The sequence below is a fragment of the Chiloscyllium plagiosum genome, chromosome 7, assembly GCF_004010195.1.
Source record: "Chiloscyllium plagiosum isolate BGI_BamShark_2017 chromosome 7, ASM401019v2, whole genome shotgun sequence".
Classification (NCBI taxonomy): Eukaryota; Metazoa; Chordata; class Chondrichthyes; order Orectolobiformes; family Hemiscylliidae; genus Chiloscyllium; species Chiloscyllium plagiosum.
The window spans coordinates 31,503,311-31,528,530 of record NC_057716.1 but is presented as its reverse complement, the minus strand read 5'-3'; the positions used below and the strand labels follow the sequence as shown (position 1 = coordinate 31,528,530).

The 25,220-nt window shown below is 42.4% G+C and overlaps 1 protein-coding gene across 1 annotated transcript in view; it reads left to right on the top strand.

Moving 5' to 3' along the window:
* Positions 1-11,442, top strand: part of LOC122551443 — a 268,783-nt gene extending 257,341 nt beyond the window's left edge. Inside the window, exon 9 of the mRNA XM_043693364.1 lies at positions 10,103-11,442. Within this exon, the coding sequence (XP_043549299.1) occupies positions 10,103-10,400 (298 nt within the window). The 3' untranslated portion in view covers positions 10,401-11,442. The remainder of the gene's footprint in view (positions 1-10,102) is intronic.
* The last annotated feature ends 13,778 nt before the right edge of the window (positions 11,443-25,220 follow it).

Genomic DNA, 25,220 nt, shown 5'->3' with positions numbered 1-25,220 from the left:
ATTTGCTATTCTATGAAAGATGAAAGTCCTTTGCATCTCAGTTTTAATTTTGCCTTATTCTGTAAATTCTTACGGCTTGGTTTGTTCTATAGGGAAGGTGTTAATTACAGAAAAGCTCATTTAGTCTCTGTCCAGTCATGTTTATTTCTCCCAGCTCATGATATTTGTTACAGGAGGTTCTTGCCCCATTGTTGGTTCCTCCTCTTAAATTTGAAATCACCCTGTAGTTAAAGATGTTCTGTCCTAGGGCACCAGTCTACCATTCTGAAGAAAAATCACTGGACCTGAAACATTAACTCTGATTTCTTTTTGCAGATGCTTCCAGACCTGCCAAATATTTTCCAGCAATTTCTGTTTTTGAGCTCTTCATAGAAGCCCAGTTTTTGAGCAAAGATATTCTTGAGATTAACTGTCTCAGTTTGAGTTGAGAGGCAAAAGGAGAGAACATATTCTGACCTGTTCATGGGGGATTCCTTCATTGACACTAGCGAGTTCTTTACAGCAAAGCTTCACTTATGCATGTCCTCTTCCCATTCCAGCTGAACATGCAATGTTTCTCTTTCAGTAATTTTCTCCCAGCAAGCCTGGTCTCTTGGATTGAAACCAAATTATGTTTAACCTATCAAGTTTCATGGCCAATACACAGATTTTATGCATATTACTGACCGGTTGTAAGTCACCTGCCAGTCCTGTATGTATGGTCCTGATGTTCTAACTTGCCTGTCAAAGAATTGGCATCTTTTTTCTTTCCATTTGTTTTGTTGTTTTCCTGGTGTCATGGATTCTGCTGAATGTTGACCAAGCAATCTAAGCTGCAATTATCCATTGAAATAGTGTGCCAACACCTTCCAGTGAAAGACTTGCAACATTAAGGGTCAGTTTAAAGCATCATATGTTTCCTACACCATTCAAGTTGGGCATATTTCTTGTAGCCGCTATCTCCTACATTGTGTTAAAGATCTGCAGGAAAACTGCAATGCCCTCTGGAGACATAAAGCTGCCCAAAGGTCACGATCCCCCTTACAACCTGCACATTTGCGTCCAAAGAGTGCAAAGCATGATATTTGGTGCTGTTTTGCAAGAGTTGCTGGAGGACACTTCCAGCTCCACTCCTGACTTTTTTTTGTCCTGATTTACTTCCTTAATTTGCAACTTTCCTGCGATGTCCACAAGGCAGTGGAGCTATTCATCCTTAGCTGTCTGCTTGGTTCAGGCGTGCCAGGTCACATCCACTTGCTAATGGGCCTACACGACATGTTGAAGGGCCAAATGTTGCCCAGGTACCTTTGAATCTTTACCTGAGGCCATGTGGGACCCTGTTTCATCACAAAGAGACACACCAAAGGACTTGCTGATCAAAAAGCCAAGTACCAACAGGGATAAACTTATACATTTGATACTGATGTTTGCATTATTGTTCGCCCCCAGTGTGGGCTGAAAATGAGAAGCAAATAGGACATAAAAGCAGAATGCATGTTAGCTCTCTGCACCTATACACTACACGTATCATATCAACCTTCTGGATACATAAATATATTATGAAAACAGAAAAATAGTACAGTCATAAACTGCATGCTATCCAGTTAACAAATGGAGGAATCAATTTATTTCATTTGCAACCGAGAGGTCAGATGTTTGTATGGTTCCTTTGTTCTATGAAGCAATAATACTGTCTGTGAAAAGTTCTTGCATAATTTCACTAATAATTGGGATGAGTGGCTTGAGTTTTAAAAATTATATTCACTGTGGTTATGTGGCCAGTGTATTAAATTATGCAAATTGACCCTGTTGTGCAAATGTAAATTGGATTAATTAGCAAATAGTTTTTCCCAAGTGCCTAAAAATCATAAATGTAATTGTTATTCATTGTGGAGATTGTACCTGCAGTGGTAAATTGGAGAACTTATTTCAAAGCATGTTAATTAGTTATAATTTGTAGTTATATAAAGATATTATGGTACTGCTGTGCCAGAGGCAAGAACTTTAAGTAGACATCACCATTTTGTATTGGTAGGTTTCAAAGGCATTTTTTTCTCTAACTGAAAGGCTTGTTAAAGAACTAAGTACCATGATATTGAATTATTTCATGAAATGGAGAGCTTCATATATGTTACGTTGACTACAAACATTCTTTGGTCTGGTGCACCTTAACAACTCACTTTAACTCTTTACTTTCCTAACTTTTATACTCCATCGCATTATTTCTAGAGGTCATATTGAATCGGAGATGTTTTTTATATTTCTATTTATTGTTTCAGCCTCAAAAACACCTTGAGCTAGATGTCAAATAAATCTTTCTCTACTCTGTTCGAAAAATAGGCTTAAAGACTCCACTCAGAGGGGCTCCCAAACTTCACAAGAGTAAATATTTTTCTGTTTCAAATGTCGATCAATTGATGGAAGTCCCTGACAGAGATAGCAATTTTCCCATTCAGAGTAAAGGGAAAAAGGAGCAGGTTGTGTAAAAGGCTACTGTTACAATACTGTCCATTTTGCAATGTTGCAGTAATTTACAATGAATTTCCACAACCACTCCCCACCATACCCTACAAACCCCAAACCCCCACCAAAATCAGTTCTGAGGTAAGTGTTCTTCCATGTTAAATCATAAATAGCAAGGATCCCTCCCTTCCTTCTAAAGCCACCATTGTTACTTTGTGTGGGATTAAGGGTTGATTTTATATTGGTGGCTCTGCCTTTCTAAGAAACAAACATTTCACCCACCTAAGTCACAACTGAATCAACATCTTAGCAAATGAAAGGTACTATGTTGTGGCCCACTGCAACATGTACATGGTACAAGGTACAGTCTCCTTTGGGCTTAGTTGTACAGTAGTTTATAATAAAGCCATCTTTTTCCTTTATTGGTGAAATATAAGTGGTTACATTTTCTTCTTAATTTGTGCATTGAATGCCGTTTTTGTCACTGGATTCTTAACAGGAGGCTGAGGGGTGACCTCATAGAGGTTTATAAAGTCATAAGGGGCATAGATACGGTAAGTAGACAAGGTCCTTTCCCTGGGGTGGGGGAGTCATAGGTTTAGGGTGAGAGGTGCCAAATATAAAAGAGACCTAAGGGGCAACCTTTTCATGCAGAGGGTGGTGTGTGTGTGGAATGGTGTGGAAGGATGTTGTAAAACTTGAAAGGGTTCAGAAAAGCTTTACAAGGATGTTGCTAGGGTTGGAGGATTTGAGCTATAGGGAGAGGTTGAATAGGCTGGGGCTGTTTTCCCTGGAGCGTCAGAGGCTGAGGGGTGACTTTATAGAGGTTTATAAAATCATGAGGGACACGGATAAGATAAATAGACAAAGGGGAAAGATTTAAAAGAGACCTAAGAGGCAACTTGTTCACGCAGAGGGTAGTGTGTGTGTGGAATGAGCTGCCAGAGGAAAGTGGTGGAGGCTGGTACAATTGCAACATTTAAAAGGCATCTGGATGGGTATATGAATAGAAAGGGTTTGGAGTGATAGGGGCTGGGTGCTGCCAGGTAGGACTAGATTGGGTTGGGATTTTTGGTCAGCGTGGACGAGTTGGACCAAAGGGTCTGTTTCTGTGCTGTACATCTCTATGACTCTATGACTCGATAAAAACCAGTAAATATCAGAAGAGATATGTGTAATTTTACTGTTGATGAGATGTTAGCATGTGATGGATCTGAGCATGTGAATTAATTTTCCAGTTTATAGGCAGTGATAAGTGGGCAGAATACTTTATTCCATTATCATAGACTCAGAAAGAGAGAGCTTTTACAGTTCACCATCACACGGAGGTGGAACAGTCAGTGAAGTGAAAAGGGGATATGAGAGAACAAAGACAGTACAAACATTACAAACAGAGGTAAAGAGATAAAGAAGAACACATATACAGAAAGCAGAACAAATAAGTTAGAGAGGAACTGGCAATAAAAGAAATAGCTTAGAAGTTGTGAGTAGCACAGGGAGAGTGGGATAGGCAACACAAGGAGAGATCAGATGGTGAGATAGGAAGAGAGAAAGAACAACAATGATTGCAGACAGGGAATAGGATGAAGTACTAAAACAAGTATGGATGTGAGAGAGAGAAAGAGGAGGGCAGTGAGAAGAGACGGTTCAGGCAAAATATGAAAGTTAGAATAATGAAGAAAAGTTCAGATGAGGGGAGAATTTAAAATGAAATATTTTGCAAAATGAGGAAAGTGCACCTGCAAGATATTGTGTACAATCATCAATAATCAATTAGAAATAAAACTGATTCTTTAAGTCACATGCTTTTCACCTAATGCTACTCAAACATCCCTTCTCGTTCTGCTGTCTTCAGTTTCACTTATGAGGAGAGACTGGATAGACTGGGTTTGTTTTCCTTGGAGCAGAGGAGGCTGAGGAGTGATCTGAGTGAGAGCTATGGACAGAGTAGGTTGTGAAAAACTTTTCCTCATGGCAGATATGTCTAATATCAATTAGCATACATTTAAGGTGTGGAGTAAATGGTTTAGAGGAAATCTGAGGACAAAGACATTTCAGCCAGAGGGTTGTAGAAATATGTAATGTGCTGCCTGAGAGGGTGGTGGAGGCATTTACAACATTTAAGAAGCATCTGGACAAGCACTTAAAATGTCAGGGCATAGTTGGCTATGCAGGTAAATGGAATTAGTATAGTTTGGTACTTGTTTGTTTGCACAGTCATGGTGGTCTGAAGTGCCTGTTTCTGTGCTGTAAGACTCTATGCCTTGTGTCTTTCACAAGAGCTTCAGCTTCATCCCCTTACAATAGGGGTCCCATTGTTCTTACCATCCATCTCACTGTATTAAACTCTATTAAAACTCATTCCCTGCCATTTCTGTGACTTTCCATATACGGCCATCACCAAAGACACCTTCCCTTTCCCTCTGCACTCAGCATGCTGAAGGAACCATTTCCTCCTCAAAACCTGGGTCTGTTCCTCAGTCATCCCTAGCATTCCCTCATCAGTCCACATGAACTCTCCATTCAACTGATGGAGATACATTACCTGCCCTTTTACATCCTTTCTCATTGCTGTCAGCTTCCCCAACCATTCCCTCCCACTGAAACTGTGTGCTTCTTTTGATTTAGTATAAGGTGAAAATGTAAAGTCACCCACTCCCTTGTTAGACTGGTGGTGAGCTTAACCTGAGGGTCATAATGCCTGAGGCAAGGGATAAGATTGCCAAGGCAGGACCTTCATGGTGACCTCAGCCAGTACAGGAATTGAAGCCCTGCTGATGGCAACACTCTGCATCACAAACTGGATTAGAGGTGCTGGAAAAGCACAGCAGTTCAGGCAGCATTCGAGGAGCAGTAAAATCGACGTTTCGGGCAAAAGCCCTTCATTAGAAATACAGCTGTATTCCTGATGAAGGGCATTTGCCCAAAACATCAATTTTACTGCTCCTCGGATGCTGCCTGAACTGCTGTGCTTTTCCAGCACCTCTAATCCAGAATCTGGTTTCCAGCATCTGCAGTCATTGTTTTTACCTGCATCACAAACTGGCCATTTGGCAAATTGAACTAATCACATTTTTCAATCAAGCACCCTATAGTGTTCTAAACACAACACTGAGTTCAACACTTTCAAACAGTAACCTTCATACCATTTTGTTTCTTTTTCATTGTAGGTTTTAGTTTTTCTCTGGACTTTCACTTTTGGACAATGGTTGCTTATTATTCTCCTCTAGATACATCCCATTGTTTATTTACTTGTCCTGTTACCACTTCCTTTCGCTTTGTACCACAAACTCCTTTGTCATTTGATCTCTCCTGTTTTCCATTTTATCATGGACCCTCCCTTTTGTTCTTCTTTCTCCTCCTTCCTTTTATCTACTGAAAACTTATTTCTAACTTCCCCGTGCTGAGAAAATGTCAGCAGCCTGAAGGGCTAACTGTCTTTCTTTCTCCAAAGATGCCTGATTTGCTGAGTATTCCCAGCAATTTTCTGTTTAACTTATCATAAAAACATCATTTATACTCATAAACTAAATCAGTATGAAGCCAGGAGTGTTGTAACTTTTTTTTTATGATTTGAAATCCCTTTCACTCTTTCCATGTCACTTTCTAATCTAAGGGACTTGGTTTCATGCTCATGTTGAACTATTTTCGTTGAAGTGTAAAGCCATAAATGTTTTGAACGCAGAATCCATACAGCATGGAAACAGATCATTTGGACCAAGAAGTCCACACTGACCCTTCAACGAGCATCCCACTCAGATCCACTCGCCCACCCTATTACTCTACATCTCCCCTGACTAATCCACCTCGCTTACACATCCCTGAACATTTTAGGCAATTTCCCACAGCCAATCCACCTAACCTGCACATCTTCAGACTGTGCGGGGAGACTAGAGCACCCGGAGGAAACCCGCGCAGACACAGGGAGAATGTGCAAATTCCACACAGAGACTCGCCCGAGGGTGGAATCAAACCTGGGTCCCAGGTGCTGTGAGGTGGCCGTGCTAACCACTGAGCCACCGTGCTGCCCAGAAGCTTTAGAAACCTCATAGATATCCTTGTTGCTGTATTTGTTTAAAAAAGTAATAACTGCTGTGGATGCTTTACAATATGTTTGATCTGTGATGGAATAATCTGGGCATAAATAAATCTAAATTGCCTGGCTCTTTGTGGGAGAGATATAAATGTGAAGGGGAAGGGAAGAGTTGTAATTTAGGATGATTATCCAAACTCTCTGTGGGAAGGGAAGAACATTAATGGGATAAATCACTCATAATTGATCTAGGGCAGGGTAATTGTGACCTTGGGAGATAGTAACATAAAGAATGCCCTTGAAATGAACCAGCTGCTTTTCACTTCCATTCAAACCAATAGAATGAAAATCTGGAGAGATATTCCCATTTTCTCATATTACTCTGTCACCAAAGTCAAAATTAACCCAGATGAATAGTTTATCAGGTAATTTTCTGACTTTGAGCTCTCGACAAGAGTCTCTCATCTAAAAATACAAACTGGAAACACATTTCAATTGCAAAACCAACAGTTTGTCTTGAGGATTTGTTTAATGCCCTTACCACATGCATTCAGCTTGAGTGGTGAATCGGCTCTGTAGATACATGGCAACTTGATACTGTTCACATCACCCTAACTTGCCAAAATTGCACATTTCAACTGTGATTGACACCTATGCAGCATTATCTATCATTCACACATTTCAACTGCTTTACAAAAACCACCAACCACCACTAAATGAAGCCAAACTCTACAGTTAGTAACCCCTATGTTAATAGATTCATCAGGAATATTTCAGAGCAATCAGACTGCTGCCTGTCCAATACTAAGCTGTGTTAATGTTGCGGTGGTGGTTAGGCATATGGTTGTCACTTACTGAACCTCTATTTGGGATCCATTCCAAATTAAGTAAAGAAGAATCAGGCACGTTGTTGCAAGGAATCATATATCAGTCAGACCACAATTATATTTATATTTTTTAATTGTTGGGTTGCCAGGTTTCTAGTGACTCAGAAGTTGCGAGGCCTCCTGGTCGATGAAACAAGTATAACAGTCTGCACTTTGTTACCATCATCTTCTTGTGTTCTCTGTGTGCCTCTACATGATGATAAATTTAGATCCACAGGACTGCTCAGAGGAAGCAGCACTGGCTTTTGAAAGGACAGTAGTATAGCAAATTGGGAGTGGTGATCAACTTAATTGATCTGAAATAGGCAATTATAGAAATTGGGTATTACTGGTGCAAAAAGTTTATTACATATCTGACCTCTTTATTTGCAAACGACACATGGTACAGCATAAGCAGAGCAACAGTCAGAGACCTTAAATCCATCCACAGAAATTTGTTAGGTATTTTGCTTTCCCAAGTCTCAGAATATGTCACTTTAGATAAAATACTTCAGTCAATAGATTGTTTCCACCATTTTAGAGTGACTACAGCAGGCTTGCTTTGCACAACAGTTTGGTTGCAAAATGGTTTTAAAACTGTTCACCTGATTTTAGCAGTGTGTGTCATGGGCAGGAAACAGTGAGCGGAGATAAAGGTTTTTTTTTAAGGTTGGTGACCTATGATAAGTGGGGTTCCCCAGGGATCAGTGCTGGGACAACAACTGTTTATAATATGTGTTATTGACTTGGAAGAAGGAAGCAAACATACTGGAGCCAAATTGGCAGACGACACAAAAAGAAGTGGTTGCGAGAGGGATACTAACAGTTTGCAGACAGACATTGATAAGTTAGGTAAGTGGGCAAGAAGTTGGCAAATGGATCATGTGGGAAAATATAGAGTTGTTCATTTTGGAAAGGAGAACAAGACAGACTGTTATTTAAGTAGAGAAAAATTGCAGAAAGCTGCAACACAAAGGCGCTTGGGCAGACTTGTGCATAAAACACAGGAAACTAGCACACAGGTGGAGCAAATAATCAGGAATGCTAATGGAATGATGTCCCTTATTTCAAGGGGGGGTTGTAGTAGAAGAGTAGAGATGAGTTACTGCAACTGTACACCGTACTGGTATGACCACGTCTGGAGTATTGGGAGCAATTTTGGTCCCCTTACTTAAAGCAAGATATCATTTCATTGGAGGCAGTTCAGAGAGAGGTTCAATAGGATGATCCTTGGTATGGAGACATTGTCTTATGAGCACAGGCTAAAACAGGTTGGGACTCGACTCACTAGAGTTTAAAAGAGTGGGAGGTGATCTTAATGACAGTGTTGTTAAAGTTTTGGGAATTCAACAGCAAAAATTCTATTACAATGGCCTATCATAATATTTTGGAACATTGGGAATTCAACAGTTAAAAAACCTCTATCCTAGTGTCTTACCATAATGTTTGACTATGTGCCTGCCCTTTGGGCAGGCCGAGACCGGAAATCACTGTGAGGAATTGTCTGGAGCCATACATGTGTGTTTTGCTCCCAGCCCTGGGCAAAGATACTTTGTTTCCCTGAATAAGACTGTCGGCCCTGCTTTTGGATCTTATTAACTGCCTCCTTTTCCTATTAACATATTCCTTACCTATTAACAAGGGTATGCAAAGACCAACAATGAGAACAATACTGGATTACAATCTACATCCTTATTTATTAACACAAGATTGTGAATGATACAGTAACAGGCTCATGTGAACAATTCAATATTTGTCACAGGAAGGTATCAATAACTAGTCATTGTAAGATCGAAAAATACCTGTTTTAACAATGTAATAGCAATTCGCCATGTGATGTTAAGGCCTTTGTATTAGTCACAGCCAAACAAGATATAAGGTGTACTGCTTGCATGGAATTGTTGAGGGGTGCCACCACAAGAAGGCTCCTATACTCCTTTGGTGTCACCCAGGATCTCTCGCTGGCTGTTCAGAAATAAAGTATCTATCTTTGAACTGAAACTTGTGTGGTCCGGAATTAAGAGTCCACAGGGTAAATGCTGAGAGAATGTTTCCCCTCACAGGGGGAGTGTAGGACCAGATGACATAGTCTCAGAATAAAGGGGCACCAATTTAAAACTGAGATGAGGAGGAATTTCTCCTCTGAGATGTTTGTGAATCTTTGGAACTCCTTGCCACAGAGACCTGTGGGGGCAGAGTCCTTGGTTATATTTAAGGCTGAGATAGATTCTTGTTCAGAAGGAGTATCACGGTTATGTGGAAAATGGAGGAAGGTGGACATGAGGAATGTCAGATCAATCGTGATCCTATTGAATGGTGGCGCACACTCAAAGGGCTGAGTGGCCTCCTCCTGTTCCTGTTTCTTATGGCCTTATGGTGTATCACTTTAGATTCCTGACTATTTAGAACATAGGTATTTTCCCAAGATTGCATGCTTGTTTCCTCTTGTTGCATTTATTGGATCACTATGTGAATACGGTGACTTGACTGACACATTGACAAGCATCAAAATCCTATCAGCCAGCATGGTTGTTGTACAAAGGAGTATAGAGTACAAAGGGAGAACAAGTAAAGACCATCAATAGTCCAGTTCATATTCATTACACTCAGGGATCTTCTGCGCACTAATAGTAATTACTGTGTTTCATGTTTCCAGCATTCCTTACTTTTTATTGATCTGAGCTTTGATAAGTATGGAACCATATAAAATAACAAATTTTTTTCAGAATGAATATTAACAATTATTTAATGTGTTATTTAGTTGTTGCAGAAGCTATCTTTCCCAGGCAACAAAGTGCGGTCCTGCCAGGGCAGAAAAACCAGCAAGAGCACGCAAGCATTGCAGAGATAATCAGGAGAAGAACCAAGAGAAAATCCAACAGCCCCTTTGTGGACAGAATAACAGAGACCAAGACAAGCCTGCTGCTGATCCTGGGTGGGTTGTTGCACACAGCTCTACTTCACCAGGAGCTCTTCCCATGCCTGCGATAACTACAAAGTTGAAGCAACTATCAGTTACAGCCGTCAAGTCAGAGCTGACTGACGACATTGCCGAGTGAGGGCAAGAGATGGCTCTGAATGCCTCCGACCCCCTTAGAGGATTTTAGCATTTCACAATCCTAACATTTCCCACAGGACTTCCATCTAGACTCCCACGCTACTGAAAGGCAACAATACAAATGGAGCATTATTGTCGCAACGGGAGATAACTGAGAAACTGTGATAATCACATTTCAGAGTCGGTGCATTAAAAGAATGAGCAATGACTTACTTATGGCATTTTTTTCCTGTGTCAGAGCAAATCATTAATTTAGAAAAAAATGAACGGAATATAATAGTTAGCTGCAGAACAGAGGTTGTGAGAGCAAATCAATTCAAATGTGCTACAGATTAATTGGGTTACTATCCATTCAGTTTTGGATTTTGAGGAAGATGGCCCCCATCACCCCACCCCATATTAAAAGCCCGGGTTTCTAGAAAACAAGCAACATCAGTATCAGTAATATACCACAGTACTGTGCCTTACAATTTATCTAACAGCTAATAGTTCTTGAGAGTACTTCTCAGTCACACCTAATTTTCCACACATATATTCTCCACACAAGATCTGGCCTCCCCCACAATACCTATGGAGTCCTCCAAGCCTTAATTTTCCACCTTCTCAGTACACAGAGCAGATTATGGACAAATAAATTATAACAAATGTGAATGTGACAAAGAAACCTCAAGCTAAATGTAAATTTGAATGCTTTACGAAGTCAATTAATACATTCTGCTTCCTACACTGGGCTCTTTGTTCTATACAATGTTTTTAAATCTTCATTTCACGATATTATATATATCAAGTACAACTGACTGATCTTTTTTTCATCACCAAATCACCGTGACGTGTTGCTTTTGCTTTTTACTATTAACAGCCACCAGTAAATCACCCATGTAGCCAAATAGATATTTACATGCAAAACCCGTTAAGAACAATGCAAACCATTCCACTTCATTTTATTGTCCATATGGAAATTCATTTAAAGTACATTGCTCATTCATTCAGAAAATGGCACATCAATGTATAATAACAATAAAAATAAAGAAAATTATTCCATCACAGAGCTCCAACTTTAATTAAAATGTATTAAAAACTATTACAATACATTAAAATAATCAGTCATTGAATCATAACATGACTACGTCTTTATCCAACTCATCAAATTGTTGTTAAAAATTCTTATAGAGGAGGGGATGAGTGAGTGCAAGAAACAATTTGTTCTGTAACTAAGGGATTGCAATCTTTTCCCTGAATGCACCTGACATTAATATTAAGACAGGGAGAGACTCTTACTATTTATCACTTTCAACAAAATTCTTTAGCAGTAAATTTCATCAGGAAAGATCTGCTCATCAAAAACCTTTCTTAATAGTTACAGTGCCATGAAAACGTCTACATTCCTAAGGCTAAGTACCAGGAGAAAGATCCAAATAGAATAGCACTGCCAACTAAAGCTGTGTTAAAGAATTCTTAACTGTCTGTTTCTTCGCTGTAAAACAGTCTTCTATTTGTCTGGGCACATTGGCCACCCTTCACTTATTGTCTATCCCTAATTGAACTTTTGACAATGAGTTGGCAAATTTAACTGCTGCAGTCCAATTGCTGAAGGTGCTTCTACAGTGGTGTCAGCTGGGGTGTTTGGCCAAACAATAATGAAGGAACTTATTTCCAAGTCAGAATAGGAATGATTTGCAGGAATGTTTGGGTTATTGGATGGAGTAGTAATCAAGTGAATGGTTGTGTCCTGGGTAGTATTGTCCTTTTCCAGTGTTCTTGGAGCTGCACTCATCATAGAGTCATCGAGTCTTGGAGTCATAGAGTCAAATGGCACGGAAACAGACACTTCAATCCAACCAGTCCATGTGACTATAATCCCAAACTAAATTAGTCCTACTTGCCTACTCTTGGCTCATTTCCCTCCAAACATTTCTTATTCACAAACTTATCATGATGTAGAGGATGTTCCAGCACACTCCTGACTTGCGTCTTGTCGTTGGGAGTCAGGCTTTGGGGAGTCAGGAGGTGAAATATCACAGAATTCTCAACCTCTGACATGCTCTTGCAGCCACAGTGTTCATTTGGCTTGTCCAATTAAGTGTCTAGTCAACGATCACCCCAGGATGTTGATGGTGAAGGATTCAGTGATAGAAATGCAATTGAATGTCAAGGCCGGATGGTTAGATTCTATCTAATTGCAGATGGTCATTGTCTGGCACATTGAACGTCACTCCCCACTTATCAGTCCAAGTCTGAATGGTGTCTGGGCCTCGCTGCATTGAATACAGGCAACTTCGGTACCTGGTGAGTTGAGGATGACATCAAATACTGTTCAATTATCAGTGGACATCCCTACTCTTGTGGCCTTATGTTGGATGAGCAGACATTGGTGAAGCTGAAGATGGGGCACTGCCTGAGGAGCCCCTGTATGATATCCCTAGGATGAGATGATTGACCTCCAACAACCAATCATATTTCTTTATGTTTGTCATGACTTCAGTCAATGGAGAGTTCTCTCACAATTCCCATTGATGTCAATTTTGCTGCCCTTCATTGATACACAATGAGAATCAAATGCTGTCTTGAAGCAAAGTGATGCACTCTCATCTTAAATCCAAAATTCTGCTGGTTTATCCATGTTTGGAGCAAGACTGAGGTCTGGAATTGAGTGGCTTTGGTTAAACCCAAATTGAGCATTGATGAGCAGTTTTTTGTTGAATAGGTGCTATTTAATAACCTTGTCACTGACAATTTCCATTACTTTGCCATGATTGAGAGTAGACTGATGAGCCAGTATTTGCTTGGAATGAATTTGTTTTGCTTTTGTGGACAGGACATGCCTGGTCATTGTTGGTTAAATGCCGATGTTGGAGTTGTATTAAAACATTTTGGCTTGGAATGCAGCTTGGTCTAAAACACAAGCCTTCAGTACTACTGCCAGGATATTGTTGTACCGGTAACCTCTGTGTACCTAGTATCTTCGGCCTTTCTTGATATAACATGGGGTGAATCAAACTAGATAAACAATGAAAGGATTGTGATACTCGGAATTTGCAGAAGAGACCAAGCTCGATCCTCTGCACGGAAATGGTGGCAAGGTTGTCAGCCTTGTCTTTTGCACTGGTGTGCTGAGAATCCCCGTCAGCGAGTAGGAAGACGTTTGTGAAGCTTTCTCCTCCAATTACAGGACACTCAGCTTGGAACAGCAATCAGGAAACCCCACAGCAGCAGCCAGGAGGTGGGGACATAGTAACCTGTAAGCCTAAAAATCCAGTGCAGTGCAGATTTAGGCCTAGTTTTTACAGGGTACTTAGCTTGGAGAGGGAGATGGAGAGGGTCTTAGAAATTAGTAAACTGTAGGAACACTGCGAGAATGTTCAGTGCAGCTCCTATTGACGTCATAACTTCAAAAGGTGAGAAAATCTCCGGAATTCTGTGATATTTCACCTCCTGACTCCCGAAAACCTGCCTACCATTGACAAGACACAAGTCAGGAGTGTAATGGAACATTCTTTACATCATGATAAGTACATGAATACTGGGCACCTGATAATTACTGGCTAACCCTTTCTTATCTTGCAGATTTAGAGCAGTGGGAACGTAGTTACAGTTAACCTTTTCATAACCTTAGTGTTGTCAGATGTCTAACAAAATTAAACTAATAATTCTCGCCTAAGGCATGAATTGTAAATTTCAGAGATGTCAGCAGAGTGGAATGTGCAGCTTGTCATAGGGGGGAGTCCTGGAAGCTGCCAGTGTCCTAGATGACCACACACGCAGGAAGTGTTCCCAGCCGCAGAGGGCGTGAATTATATGAATAGCACATTTAGAGAGGTAGTCACACTGCAGCTCAAGGGACTAGGGGAAATAGTGGAATGGATGACCACCAGACAGTCCAGAAAAAACAAGTAGGTAATACAGGTGCTCCCTGGGTCCCACTCACTAACCTGTGCTCCATTTTGGAAGCTGATGAGGATGCTGGTACCTCAGAGGAATGCCGTCAGAGTCAAGCTTCTGGCACTACAAGCGGCTTCACTGCCAGATTAAAAAGAAGACTAAGCAGAAGGAGGAAGAACAAGAGTGATAGGGAATTCCTTAGTCCTGGCTGGTGGGTGGGTGGGTGGAATTTAACTGAATAGCTGCAGGGTATCCTAAAAGGAGAGGGTGATGAGTTACAGGTTGTTGTACATGTTGGTACCGCTGATATGGGCAAAATGAGGAATGAGGTCTTGCATCAGAATTCAGACAGCTGGGCAGCAGATTAAAAAGCAGGGCCTCAATGATTTGTAATCTCTGGATTACTTCCAGCACCACATACTAGCAAGTTTAGAAATAGAAGAATAGGGCAGATTTGGCTCAAGAGTTGGTGCAAGAGGAAGGATTTCAGATTCCTGGATCACTGGGACCATTTTTGGAGAACGGTGGGACATGTACAACCAGGATGTACAAACAAAGCAGGATATGGCCACAGTAGCATGGGAACAGATCCTTGCAGGAAAATCTACAGTGGAGCAAGGGGGGTGCATTCAAAAAGGAGCTGGGGAGAGTATCGATGCAACATGTACCCTTTAGAGGGAAATGTAGGAGCAATAAGTTCAGAGAACCCTGGATGTCTAGGATAATTCAGGACTAAATAAATAGGATGAATAGGGTTTTTTGGAAGTCCAAAGGAGCAATTCAGCTGTGGCCCCAGAGGAATGAAGAAAATGCAGGAGGGAAATTAAGAAAGCAATTGTAAGAGTTAAAAAGGGGACATGAGAAAGGACTTGCGCCAGGATTAGGGAGAATCCCACGAAATTTTATAAATACATTAAAGGAAAGAGGTTAGTCAGAGAAAGAGTAGGGTCCCCATTAGGGACAAAGAGGGCAACCTGTGTGTGATGTCGCAGGGTATTGGATGGGTGCAAAATGAATAGTTCTCTTTCGTCTTCACTCCGGAAAACATGGATTTAGGTACAGAATTCAGGAAAAGGGACTATGAGGAACTTGCACAATTTGCCATAGGAAATGGGGAGGTATTGGAAGCTATGCCTTAAACACAGAGAAATCCCTTGGCCTGGATGAATTGCATCCCAGGCTGCTGTAGGAGGCAAGACTGGAAATTGCAGGGACTCTGACACAAAAATAATGAGAGCTATAGATAGTGTTAATGGTCGTTGTCTTTTCCCTAGGATGGGGGATTTCAAGGCTAAGGGGCACCCCTTTTATGGTAAGAGGAGAGATTTAAAAAGGACATAGAGAGAAATCTTTTTCATGGAGGGTGGTTCATGTGTGCAATGAACTTTCTGAGAAAGTTCATTGCAAAGTACAATTACAATGTCTAAAAGACATTTGGATAGATACATGAATAGAAAAGGTTTGAAGGGACATGGGCCAGGAGTAAGCAGGTAGGACCAGTTTAGTTTGGGATTATTTTCAGCATGGACTGATTGGACCAAAAGGTCTGATTCTGTGCTGTATGACTCTAGGACTTTCTGGCCATAGGGTAAGTGCCAGAGGACTGGAGGGCAGCTAATGTGGTTCAGCATTTTAAAAGGAGTTGTAGAGATGAAACAGGAAATTAAAGTTGGGTGAGTGTCACGTCAGTGGTGGGGTAATTAATAGAGAAAATTCTGAAGGTGAGAATTAATACCCATTTGGAAAGGCATGTGTTAATTAGTGATAGTCAGCATGGCTTTGTCAGAGGGAGATCATGTCGAACAAATTTGTTAGAATTTTTTGAAAATGTGATCAAGTGTGTGAATGAGGGGAGTTCAGTTGATGTAATTTATATGGAATTTGGCAAAGATTTTGACAAGGTTCTATATGGGAGACTGATTGAGAAGATTAATGCATGAGGGAAACTTGGCAACATGGATCAGAAACTGGCTTTCAATAAGGCAAGAAGGCTGTTTGAGTGATTGGATCAGTACTGGAACCCTTATTGTTTTTTTATATACACAAATGATATAGATGAAAATGTTGGGGGAATACTGAGTAGACAACACCAAGAAGATAGTTATAGATTACAGGAAGGTATAGATGGGTTGGTTAGATGGACCATTGGCAAATGGTATTTAACTCTGGTTAAGCACTTTGGAAGAAGAAACAAGATGAGGGAGTATTTAATGAATAGCAGGACACTGGGTAGCTTAGAGGAACAGAGGGATCTTGGGGTAATTATTCACAGATCCCTGAAGTCAGCAGAGCATGTGAAAAGGAGAGTTAAGGAGACATTTGTGACAATTACTTTCATCAGTTGTGGCATAGAGTATAAGAGCAAGGATGTAATGTTGGAGTTCTACAGAGAGGTGGTCGGGCCATAACTGGAGAACTGTGTGCAGTTCTGGTCACCTCACTACGGGAAGGATGTGATAGAGCTTGAAGGGCTACAGAGGAGGTTCATCAGGATGTGCCTGGGATGAAGAAATTGAGCTGTAAGAATATACTAAATTGAATTGGATTTTTTTTTAGAGCAGAGAAGACTGAGGGAGACATCATTGAGGTATATAAGATTACCAGGGTTATGAACAGGTGAATAGAGAGTAGCTGTTCTCCTTGGTTGAGGGGTCACTCATGGGAGGGCATAGTTTTAGGGTAAGTGGCAGGAGATTCAGAGGGGATTTGGGAGAAAACCTTATCACTCCATGGGTATTGGGGAATCTGGGATGCACGGTTGGGAAGGTGAGGAGACTGGAAACTTGTAAACTTTAAAAAATAATTTGAATAAGTATTCAAGGATATGGGACAAGTGCAAGAAATCGGGATTAGCGTTACTTTTACGGGTAGTTACGTCAATACAGACATATGTTGATAGGTCAAAAGGCCTTTTCTGCACCGTATGAATCTATGATTCAATGAGTTAGTTGGCATTACATTGTGCGATAAGCAGGCTCAGTTGGCTGGGAAACTAGTTTGCAGTGCAGAGTGATGCCAGCAGATGGGTTCAATTCCTGCACTGGCTGAGGTTACCATGAAGGACGCTCCATCTCAAGTTTTCCCCTCACTTGAGGTGTGGTGACCCTCAGGCCAAACCATCACTAGTTATCTCTCTCTAATGAGAGAGCAGTCCTATGGTCTGTAGGAAGATGTTTATTTTACCTTTACCTTATGCTTAACGCTGCTCATGCCATTATCGCCTCAATTCCTCATTGAATCATGATTGAACCTCTGGCTTGATAGCAATGGTAGAGTGCAAGGTTTCTGGACCATGACATTATGGATTGAAGTTGAATACAGTTCTGCTGCGAATGAAAACCGATAAGTTTTGATGGATGCCTAATCTTTGGCCGACAGATCTGCTCTAAATCTATATCATTTAGTACAAAGTTAATGCTACACACCACAATGGAGGGGATCATCCTTGTTATGATAGTATCTGAGCTTCATAAATCCTGCCCAGTGCTCACTTTGGCCAATAATATCATGGATTTTTAATTATGAGGTCAAGTAGGTTTTTCCTTGTTGCTGCCTTTCTCAGTATCTCCCACAGGTCCAGTCAGGTTGATATTGAAATAACTCCACAGAGGCAGGTATCCCATCACCAAGTTACCCTTTATTTAAACATGGAGAGTTGTAGACACTGATCCTGCTCCCCTCAGAGCCAGCTCTCAGAGTGAAGAGAACCTCTGATACCCCTGTTCTTATCTGTTAGCCAGGACTCCCTGACTGGACCAGATTAACAGCCCCAATCAGGGAACCTATAATCTATGAGGTCCCCCTGGCTGACCTCATTACAATCACTGCACCTTTCACCTCCGAGTCCGAGGATATAGGCTGGTTCTTTATTTTTGTAGCTCCTCTTGGGGCATTTTAGTACCGGGTCAAGTTCCTCCAACTCTGCCTCTGACAGGTGGTGTGTAACACAGAGTAGCTTTCTGGAGAAGTGCTTTCTTTTCTGCGGGTGGCAAAAGCATCAAGGTACTGACAGCTGCCACATCCAGCTAAGATTCTGAGAGATCTTCGACGCTTAATGGAGAGGGCTAACCCATTGGGTTGCAGAAAAGTTGGAAAGGCAGGGAAGGAGCTGGGCACAGTTTTCCCAGCACCGTTTACAAACTTGCAGGGCCATTCCCGTGGTTCCTACACCAAACTTTGTCTCCTGAAGTAAACTGCCTCTCTCACTTCGTAGAGTCTTGTGTCTGGCATTGGCATACCTGATGCTGTTTCACCGTCCACCACTCCCCAGGCCTGGGAAGATCAGATTTAACCTGTTGCAGAGTCTTCTTCCTGTTAGCAACTCTGCTGGAACTACTCCTATAGGTGTATGAATGTTGGTCCTTAAATCATGTCGGAACTGAACAATTCAGTATGCAAAGAAACCTGCCTTCAAAGTTTGGACTGCTCTTTCTGCCAGACCATTGGATGATGGATGTTTTGGAGCTTCCCTTATATGTCAAATACCATTCAACGTTTGGAAATACTCAAATTCCCTCTTGGTAAATGATGGTCCATTGTCTGTGACCAATACTTCCAGGAGTCTGTTATTGCAAAAGATATGTGTCGTTTTTCTTTCGTTTTCTCTGTGGTTGATGAATGAATTCTATCCATTTCCAGTCACTTTGAGTGGGCGTCCACAAGGACTTAAAATATTGAGCCCATGGAAGGACCTGCATAGTTGATGTGTAGCTGAGTCCACGAATGCGGAGGTGCTGCTGGCAGTAACCTTTGTCATTGTTGGCACTCTGAACACTACCCCACCAACATAACTCTTTCTGCATCCAATCCTGGCCAATGACTGACCTCCAACAATCACAACCAGCTTCCTATGTGCTGGGTATGACTCCAACCAGGGGAGAGTATCCCCCCCTGATTTCCATCGATTTCAGTTTCCTAGGACTCCTAGATGCCATTCTCAGTCAAATGTGGATGTCAAGCCTGGTCACTCTCTCCTCACCTCAGGAGTTCAGCTTTGTTCATCCATGTTTGTTCCAGGGTTATCATAAGATTTGGAACAGAGTGATCCAAGCAAAACTCGAACTGAAAGCAGTGAATAGTTGATTGCTGAATGGGTGTCACTTTGTTAGTAACACTGTCAATGACTGTGAGTCATAGGGTCATAGAACAAAGAACAAAGAACATTACAGTGCAGGAACATGCCCTTCGGCCCTCCAAGCCGATCCAGATCCTCTATGTAAACCTACTTACTCAGGATCTGTATCTCTCTGCTCCCTGCCTATTCATGTACCTGTCTAGATACATCTTAAATGACACTATCGTTCCCGCCTCTACCACCTCAGCTGGCAATGTGTTCCAGGCACCCACCACCCTCTGTGTAAAGAACTTTCCACGTAGATTTCCCTTAAACTTTTCCCCTCTCGCCTTGAACCATGACCCCTAGTAATTGAGTCCCCCACTCTGGGAAAAAGCTTCTTGCTATCCACCCTGTCCATACCTCTCATGATTTTGTAGACCTCAATCAGGTCCTCTCTCAACCTTCGACTTTCTAATAAAAATAATCCTAATCTACTCAACCTCTCTTCATAGCCAGCACCCTCCATACCAGGCAACATCCTGGTGAACGTCCTCTGCACCTTATCCAAAGCATCCACATCCTTTCGGTAATGTGGTGACCAGAATTGTACGCAGTATTCCAAATGTGGCCAAGCCAAAGTCCTACACAACTGTAAGATGACATGCCAACACTTGTACTCAATACTTCATCTGATGAAGGAAAGCATGCCGAATGCCTTCTTGAAGTGTACAACATGGCAACAGACCTTTCAGTCCAACTCGTCCGTGTCGATCAATAACCTAAATTAATCTAGTCCCACTGCCAGCAGTTGGCTCATATCCCTCCAAACCCTTCCTATTCATATACCCATCCAGATGCCTTTTAACTGTTGTAATTGTATCAGCCTCCAGCACTTCCTCTGGCAGCCCATTCCATACACGTACCATCCTCTGCATGAAAAAAGTGCCCCTTAGGTCTCTTTTATATCCTTCTCCTCTCACCCCAACCTACACCCTCTATTTTTGGACTCCCTGAACCCAGGGAAAAGACCTTGACTATTTTCCCTGTCCATGCCCCTCATGATTTTATAAACCTCTATAGGGTCACCCCTCAGCTTCCAATGCTCCAGTGAAAACAACCCCAGTCTATTTAGCCTCTCCCTATAGCTCAAACTTTCCAAGCCTGGCAACATCCTTGTAAATCTTTTCTGAACCCTTTCAACATTCACAGCATCCTTCCAATAGGAGGGAGACCAGAATTGCATGCAATATTCCAGAAGTGGCCTAACCAACAGCCTCAACATGACCTCCCAACTCCTATATTCAACACTCTGACCAATAAAGGAAAGCATACCAAATGCCCTTCTTCACTATCCTGTCTACCTGAGACTCCTCTTTCAAGGAACTATGAACCTACACTCCAAGGTCTCTTTGTTCACCAACACTCCCCAGGATCTTACCATTAAGTGTATAAGTTCTGCCCTAATTTGCCTTTCCAAAATGCAGCACCTCACATGTATCTAAATTAAACTCCATCTGCCACTCCTCAGCCCATTGGTCCTTCTGATTAACATCCCGTTGTACTTTCAGGTAACCTTCTTTGCTGTCCACTACACCTCCAATTTTGGTGTCATCTGGAAACTTACTAACTTTACCTCCCATGTTCACATCCAAATCATTTATATAAATGACAAAAAGCAGTGGACCCAGCACCGACCCTTGTGGCACTCTGCTGGTCTCAGGCCTTCAGTCTGAAAACAACCCTGCACCACCACCCTCTGTCTTCTACCTTCGAGCCAGAACAATGCTAGTTCTCCCTCTATTCCATGTGATCAAGCCTTGCTAACCAGTCACCCATGGGGAACATTGTTGAATGCCTTACTGAAATCCATATAGATCATGTCCACCACTCTGCCCTCATTAATCCTCTTCATTGCTTCTTCAAAATTGTAGCACCAATCTAGGTGGACAAAGACAGATTGTTATTGATCATCGCTTCTAGGAACTTGACACTGTTAATTATCTCCATCTTATCACTATTGTTGTAGACAAGGGGTACAAGTGAGATATGATTTCCCATGCACAAAGCTATGCTGACTGTCCCTAGTGATCCTTGCCTTTCCAAATGCATGTAAATCCTGTTCCTCAGGATTCCCTCCAACATTGCCCACCACCAATGTTCAGTTCACCAGTCTATAGTTCCCTGGCTTTTCCTTACTGCCTTTCTTATATAGTGGTACCATGTGAGCCAACTTCCAGTCGTCCAGCACATCACCTCTGACTATTAATGATCCAAATATCTCAGCTTCTTCCATCATTTTTTCCGGAAATGATATCTGGTCAGCATGGATGAGTTGGACTGAAGGGTCTGTTTCTGTGCTGTACATCTCTATGACTGTATGACTCTCATTCAGGGTAAGCTGATGCAACAAGAGCTGATTGCTTCAAATTTGCCCTGTTTTGTGCTAAGGACAGTTTTTAAAATTCATTTGTGGGTTGCGAGCACTGCAGGCTGAGCCATCAGCATTTGCCCATCCTTCGTTGCCCACGACAAGGTGGTGGTGAGCTGCCTTCTTGATCTGTTGCAGTCCACCTGCTGTGGGTTGACCCACAATGCCATCAGAACAGGAATTCCAGGATTTTGACCCAGCGACAGTGAAAGAATGGCGATATATTTCCAAATCAGGATTGCAAGTGGCTTGGAGGGGAAATTGAAGGTGATGGTGATCCCATGTGTAATGGAAAATTAACAAATTTTACATTTACTGTGAAATTTGAAAGAGAATGTTTTTCTAAAATTAAATGCTGTGCTAAGCTTTGTAAACAATACTTTGATGCAGTTTGCAGCCAGCCTGTCTCTGTTTGAACTTTGTAAACATTCAACTTGACCTTGCGACAGTCGAATTCAGCGAAAGCTGAAGAACTGTTATGCCCAAGACCAGGGGATGAGAGAATAACAACTTGAGTTTTCCCAGTCTTTGCCCTTGAGAGCGTGATAAGAAACAGTATAAGGCGAGTATCTGAATTATGCTCAAGTACCCCTTGCATAAGGCATTCTGTCAAATGCAGAGGGCCCCTTTGCAAAGGCCTGTAATAAATTTTTTCTTTGCTCTTGCTAGCATTTGAGTTGAGTCGATTTAATTTCCACGACACCATGTATCTGTTGCCCTTGACCTTCTAGATGAAAGTGGTCATGGGTGTGGAAGATGCTGTCTGAGGATCTTTGGTGAATTTCAGCAGTGCATCCTGTAGATAGTACACACTGCTGCTACTGAGTGTTGGTGGTGAAGGGAGTGGATGCTTGTGGATGTAGTGCCAATCAAGTGGCTGCTTTGTCCTGGATAGTAAAAACAATGACTGCAGATGCTGGAAACCAGATTCTGGATGAGTGATGCTGGAAGAGCACAGCAATTCAGGCAGCATCCGAGGAGCTCCTGGTAGATGGGGTATATTCCTTTACACTCCTGACTTAGATTACATTACAGTGTGGAAACAGGCCCTTCGGCCCAACAAGTCCACACCGACCCACCGAAGCGCAACCCACCCAGGCCCCTACTTTTACCCCTAACACTACGGGCAATTTAGCATGGCCAATTCACCTGACCTGCACATCTTTGGACTGTGGGAGGAAACCGGAGCACCCGGAGGAAACCCACGCAGACACGGGGAGAATGTGCAAACTCCACACAGTCAGTCGTCTGAGGCGGGAATTGAACCCGGGTCTCTGGCGCTGTGAGGCAGCAGTGCTAACCACTGTGCCACCGTGCCTTGTAGATGATGAACAGGCTTTTGTAATTCAGGAGATTAGTTACTCGCTGCAGTTTTCCCTAGCTTCTGATCTGATCTTGTAGCCACTGTGTTTATGTGATGAGTTTCTGGTCACTAATAAACCCCAGAGTGTTGATAGTGGGGGATTCAGTGATGGCAGCACCATTGAATGTCAAGGGGTGGATTTGTGTGACATGAATGCTATTGGCCACTTGTCAGCCCAACCCTGGATATTGTCCTGATCTTGTTGCATTTGAACATGGACTGCTTCAGTATCTGAGGAGTCGCAAATCATGCTGAACATTGTGCAATATTCGGCAAACATCCTCACTTCTAAGGTTATGATGGAGGCAAAGCCATTGATGAAGCAGCTAAAGCTGGTTGGTCCTAGGACACTACCCTGAGGAATTCTAGCAGAGATTTCCTGGAGCTGAGATGACTGATCTCCAACATGGCCATCTTTCTATGTATCAGGTATGACTCCAACCACCGGAGACTTTGCAATCAATACCCATTGATTCCAGTATTGCTAGGGCTCCTTCATGCCATGCTCAATCACGGTGGCTCAGTGGTTAGCACTGCTGCCTCACAGCACCAGGGTCCCAAGTTCGATTCCAGCCTCGGGTGACTGCCTGCGTGGAGTTTGCACGTTCTCCCCATGTCTGTGTGGGTGCTCTGGTTTCCTCCCACAGTCCAAAGATGTGCAGGTCAGGTGAAGTGGCCATGCTAAATTGCCCATAGTGCTAGGTACATTAGGTAGAGGGAAATGGGTCTGGGTGGGTTGCTCTTCGGAGGGTCGGTGTGGACTGGTTGGGCCGAAGGGCCTGTTTCCACACTGTAGGGAATCTAAAAAAACCTTGTGAAGTGTATTAAATTTTATGAAGACTGGCTTCTCCGATGATCTGGACCATAGGAATGTGCAAAACTTATTCTTTTACTTGGTATGCTCGCCTCCACTCTGCATTGAATGAAGGCTGGTCCCACTGGCCTTGATGGCCATGGTGGGGTGAGAAAAACTAACCCAATACTCCGGATTGTACTGGAATCTAGAGGAATGTATAAAACATTGCTGGATGGGTGGCAGGTAGAGAATAAAAGTAATGTAAATGCATGTTTTTTATAAGTTTTTATTGAATACTTTAGTGCATTAGTTAGACGAACCATTGACCAGAAACTGAACTGGACTAGCCAAATAAATATAGAGGGCAGCACGGTGGCACAGTGGTTAGCCCTGCTGCCTCACAGCATTAGAGACCCGGGTTCAATTCCCGCCTCAGGCAACTATCTGTTTAGAGTTTGTATATTCTCCCCGTGGGTTTCCTCCCACAGTCCAAAAATGTGTAGGTCAGATGAATTGGCCATGCTACATTGCCTGTAATGTTAGGTGAAGGGGTAAATGTATGGGAATGGTCTGGGTGGGTTGCTCTGCGGAGGGTCGGTGTGGACTTGTTGGGCTGAAGGGCCTGTTTCCACGCTGTAAGTAATCTAATCTAATAAAATACTGTAGCTACAAGGCCGGTTCAGTTTTTGGAATCCTGCAGCAGGTACCTCACCTTCTTGCTACCTAAAATCTGTTCACCATCTACAAGTCAGGAGTGTAATACAACATTCTCCAATTTAGATTAGATTAGATTACATTACAGTGTGGAAACAGGCCCTTTGGCCCAATAAGTCCACACCGACCCACCGAAGCACAACCCACCCATACCCCTACATTTACCCCTTACCTAACACTACAGGCAATTTAGCGTGGCCAATTCACCTGACCTGCACATCCTTTGGACTGTGGTAGGAAACTGGAGCACCCGGAGGAAACCCACGCAGACACAGGGAGAACGTGCAAATTCCACACAGTCAGTCGCCTGAGGCTTGAATTTACTGGATGACTGCAGCTCCAACAATACTCAAGAAGCTTGACATCATCCAAGACAAAGCAGCCCATTTAATTAGCGCCCAATCCACCATCTTCGACGGTCACTCTTCCCATTACTGATGCTTAGTAGCAGCAATACATACCAACTCACTGTGGCTTTTTTGTCAGTACCTTCCAGACTCATAACCACTACCATCTCGAAGGACGCGGACAACAGGACAGGGAAGACTATCACTTGCAAATTCCCCTCCTAGCCAGTCACCATTC